Genomic DNA, 5,112 nt, shown 5'->3' with positions numbered 1-5,112 from the left:
AATCGGCATACCGCATGCCTTATATTACCAAAAATTTCCTTACCTTATATTACCAAAAAAAAAATCCTTATAATTTGCTTCGGTTCATTTGTATATCTCTGGCCTGTTTGGATACGATTATAAACCGGTGGCTGGCCCTGTAATTGGTGGCTGGCTGGTCGCGAGAATCACGAAGAATCGCGTCAGAGCTGATTATCGTCTCGTGACTCAACCACTGCGAGTTTTAAGTTTTAACGGGAGCTCGATTTTAGATCATATCCAAACAGGGACCACGTGACAGCGATGCCACGGGGCACGATGCGTCTGCGACGACCAAGGCCCAATCCATGTTTCGCTGGGCCCAGAACTTTCTCAGCCTGCTCATCTTCTTGGCCTGCCCATTGCTCAAAAAAAAAAATCATCTTGGCCTTCCCAGAACTTTCTCAGCTTACTCATCTTCTTGGCCCGGTAACCTCTTCACACAAGTCGTCCTATCTTGTCCTAATTAGGTGCACTCACAGAGGAAATTGGTACTTTTTCTTTCTCGCTGGGCACGTATTTCATCGCGACAAGAGGATATATGTATATGACAAGTTTGGTGTCGAGTTTGAACAATCAATTTCACTCATAGGTTCCAAATGTGCTCGACAGTGATGATTGGTTTACAAACAAAATAGAGTTTAACTGAAGCAATTCACTGGGAGGTAGCCGGACAAGTCCATGTGGCGGCCACGTGGGAGGATCGGAGCGCAATCAGTATCTGCTAGAACTTGGCCTCCAGTCACTGGGGCTGGGTTCTGATGAAGGACGTGCAACAAACACTCGCACAGAACATAATTGAGACTTGAGAGCCTGCTTGCCGATCCTAGTCTCCAGACAGTTTCATAACGCCAAGAGACTATGTCAGCTTATCAAGCATTGTCTCGTTATTAGTGGTATGGCCGTATGGGCCTCCAGAGCTCAGGAGAGCCATACATATTTTTGTGAGGTGGGGACATGGGGTCTACAGCAATCACTGCTGCAAACTTTCAGGCTTCAGCACCCGGTAGTTTGAAGCTCCTGTGTTCTTTCTTTCTCACATCCATTTCTGCAACTTTTCGCTATTTGAATAAGAATGCGCAACATGAAGCGCTGATCTGAATTGGTGTGTGCTGAATGAATGCCCTGAAACTCTACTTATTAGGACATGCTAAATGACTTTGTTTGAAAAACTGTTGGGCATAAGCCCAATGCATTGTGTTGGGCTACCACCACCACACGATCGAGGAAGAGACAAGGGGAGAACTGTATGCAGAGAGAGGAGTCAGTGAGTCACTAGGTTTGCATCGGTCCATGCGTTTCATTGTACTTGTTCGTGGTACAACTGCTTCTTGATCACAGGACAAGAAGCCATGGTTGTACACATACGACAGCTGGTGCTCCCATTTCCCCCGTCCATGGGCCAAATACCACAGCTGTACAAATGTACCGCCAACCATTGCAGCTCATGAATGAGTAGCCCAGTACAGACTTGCATTTTTGTCATTTACACTTGAAACCACTAGGCCAAATGGCACATACGTATATGTGATGTGTATGGTTAGGTCATCACACGGTCCAAGCACTTGCTTGGCACGGACGGTAGGGTCCTGTCTCGTTCCTACACCAACGGCGAGCAAGAGCATGCAAATGAGACATTTCACTTAGCGCGTGTTTAGCGAGGTGAAAGTTGAAAATTTGGCTACCGTAGCACTTTCGTTTTTATTTGATAAATAGTGTTCAATCATGGACTAATTAGGCTTAAAACGTTCGTCTCGCAATTTCCAACCAAACTGTGCAATTAGTTTTTTTTTCGTCTACATTTAATGCTCCATGCATGTATCGCAAGATTCGATGTGATGGCTACTGTAGCACTTTTTTGGAATTTGGGTTGGGAACTAAACACGCCGTGAGGTTGAGTTGGCCTGGCCTCTGGCCTCTGTGTGAGTTGGCAGGTCCCGTCAACTTCAGCGCCCCCCCAGCTTCCGGATGAGGCACCGGCGGTGGCAGCCCCCCAGCTGGAGGATGCGGTAGCCTTCTGTGTGCTGCGGACACCACCTCCATGCCCCATTCAGTGGGTAGTGGACTCGCCGAAGACACGCGGTCGACCTCACGGTGGATGGCCCTTCCAGTTCACCACCAGAGGTTACCCACCAGGCTGTGGACAACGACGACTCCGCCAAACGACGCCTCGACAGCTTCATCAACAATGTCACGCGTAAGAGGGACTCTCCGCTAATTCGCGAGCCTCCCAAACAGCCTCCTGCTAAGCCAGTACTGTCGTGGCGGAGTAGGCGGTTGGCGGCTCAGAGCCTCTCCCGAGTGCCAGCTTCCAAGCGAGGTGAGGTGTTGATCATGCAGCGTATGGATTACACCAGGGATCCATCTGTGCCATCTGCTTCAGAGTTGGAGGACTTTGACAGACTCTTCGACGGCAACTTGACTGCGTCCGAAGCCGAGGCGCTGGACGAGCTCTTCCTGGACGTTGGAAAGGCACCGTCCAGGCAGCTCGAAGACGCAAGGCCACCTAGGCCACAAAGCTGCGTCGATATTGGTTGTTTCCTTTTATGTAATATCGAAACATGAGGTCTTTTGCTAGGATGGTCCAGCTTCGGCTGTGTTAGGTCAACCTCCTTCGGCGCTCGATAAAAGCGCGTTGTATGTTTCTTTAAACTCTTCTCCTTAATATGATGATACGTAAATCTTTTGCGTATTCGAGAAAAAAGAGTTGGCAGGTCCAAGACGAACTGAACCTGTCCAGGAACACTTGGCATCAATTCCACTGAGAAAACTGCGTTTTGTGTGTTGATGACAAACTAAAATCAAATCACGGCCGGGGTGCCGTCATTGGTATGATGAGTCGACCACGTAACAACCGATCCGACAAGGCCAGGTGTGTCGTATCATGAACAGCGACTGAAACCTAGCACAAGCTAGCGACGAAAAGATTCTGCCGGGTGGTGGTCCTAGGTCGACAGTAACTAAACTGGTGTATGCATAAGAATTCGGCTCAAAGTTTATGGAGATCGCGGAGAAAAATAATCGCCAAGATAAGATCCTTGGTGATTCTGTGTCTTCCTAACTTATAGGTGCTAGAGTATCTTGGACAAGTTCGAAATATTCCTAGCATGCATGAATATTGTCACTTTCCTTTACCTGCCAGGAGCCAGGTACTCCTGTATCATTCAGAAGAAGCAACATTGCTACCTGTCAAGCTCATAGAGTGCATTGTGCATCAGACTGAAAGTCCTGTGTGACTTTGCAAGGATATCAGTAAATGAATGACCTAAACATGCAGGGAGATGTTTTTTTCAGATACCAAACGAAGGCAAGGCAAGCCAAGAATAGGTGTATGTAATCCAGAGACCAGAGCATGCATAATGATGGCACCTTCACTAAGCTCGCATCATCTGAAACAGGAGAGACGGCAAGCATTTTTTCTGACGCGTCACGGTAAAATTAAGCCCCTGTGGAATAATCAACGCAACGCTGCAGACGAACACCGCTCCTCACTGTCTTATTACAGTTATTACAGCAGCCAGCATCTGCATGGCAGTAGTGTAGTGTAGTGTAGTGTCATCTTCCCCGGCCCAGAGCGTCCTCAGCCGCCTTAAATACAGCACCCCGTAGTCCTCTCCTCTCTCGCACCACACACACAAACACTGATCAACAGCTAGCTCCACCTCAGGTCCTCAGCTGCACCGCACCTCCCGGGCCAGCCGCCAGCCAGCATGGAGGTGGTGGTAGAGTGCGCCAAGTGCGAGTGCTGCGGCCTGGTAGAGGACTGCACCCGGGACTACATCCTGGGCGTGCGCGCGGCCTTCAGCGGGCGGTGGCTCTGCGGCCTCTGCTCGGAGGCGGTGCGCGACGAGGCGGCTAGGGGCACGGCGAGAGGCACCGCCGCGGCGGCGGGGCTGGAGGAGGCGCTCCGGGACCACATGGCCTTCTGCGGCAAGTGCAGGCGGAGCCCCGCGTTCCGGGTCGCCGACGGCATGCGCCAGATGCTGCGCAGGTGCTCCAAGTGAGACGGTGCCGGCATGCCAGCGGAGCCGTCGTCCCGCGTTGCACCTTGCACGGCGAAAATCGGCAGTGCCACACGTGTCGTCTAGCAAGCCTTGGACAAGACAAAACAAGGCGAGCACACGCCGGCCATTGCTGTGTCGTCTGTGCAGTGGGCTGCTGGCAACATTATGTTATGTGCAAGGAAATGGCACGGCAGTCGGCAGTATTAGGGCGTTTAATTTGGTGATCTCTGAAAATCCAGGGACCCGTAGGTGTTGTAAAGCTAGCTAGAACGCCGCTGCATCAGTGCCATTAGGCTTGGATTAAGCTTGGTTGTACATTCTTCAGGCTACAGCTGTTTCGTCGATAAGGAAACTACGTGTATGGTCTGCACGGCAGGCGAAAATAGCACGTAGTACAATTTCATTCCTACATACATATTCGGTGTGTCCTGCACTCCATGCTCTGCTTATTTCTTTCACTGAAGGGGATGTAATGTAACGCAACGCAACACCGTACCCTTACCTGGCGTCTGGCGAGTGCGTGGGGTTACCATTTGTTTCTAGATTTCAGACAAGCTCTTCTCTCTTGGCCTCCGTTCTTGGAGTACCCTGAAAGCAGGTTTGGGGGAGAAAAAAAAAAGACTACCCTGAAACCAGCTCAGCGTCTTCTCAACTAGAAACCCCTAATCACGGCCTCTACTTTTGATATAGGAGTTTCCTTTACTTTTGCTGTATTTTCAGTTTTTCACTCTTTACTCACTTTCTCTATGTATTTGGCCAATTTGGGCCGACATAAATTAATAATAATGTTATGAGTTTATACAAATGAAAAATTATTATTCAAACCTGTAAATTCAAACACGTTAATTCAAACAACATGTTCGTCGCAACATTAAATCCACTAGTCTCAATACCTTCGCCCATTGCACCTAATTGATCCACCAAAGCTATTGTTGAACGCCACCATCCGTTGAGGTACAAGTTAAGCCCTCGTTCTCACCACATATGCTTTCACATGCATCTGACTCTAAAGTGTTGATGCCATAAAACATGATCTTATATTCTTGCTCCCACACCAACCACCGCTCGTTAATGTCAGCTTGCGTTGCTC

The 5,112-nt window shown here is 49.3% G+C and overlaps 1 protein-coding gene across 1 annotated transcript; it reads left to right on the top strand.

The window, feature by feature from the left end:
- The first annotated feature begins 3,657 nt into the window (after positions 1 to 3,657).
- LOC136507065 (uncharacterized) lies at positions 3,658 to 4,420 on the top strand. Its single transcript, XM_066501910.1, has one exon. The coding sequence runs from the start codon at positions 3,729 to 3,731 to the stop codon at positions 4,020 to 4,022; it is 294 nt and encodes a 97-aa protein (XP_066358007.1). The 5' UTR covers positions 3,658 to 3,728; the 3' UTR covers positions 4,023 to 4,420.
- The last annotated feature ends 692 nt before the right edge of the window (positions 4,421 to 5,112 follow it).

The sequence above is a fragment of the Miscanthus floridulus genome, chromosome 1 (assembly GCF_019320115.1).
Source record: "Miscanthus floridulus cultivar M001 chromosome 1, ASM1932011v1, whole genome shotgun sequence".
Taxonomy (NCBI): domain Eukaryota; kingdom Viridiplantae; phylum Streptophyta; class Magnoliopsida; order Poales; family Poaceae; genus Miscanthus; species Miscanthus floridulus.
The sequence above is the reverse complement of the archived record's forward strand: the minus strand, read 5'-3'. Positions and strand labels throughout refer to the sequence as shown.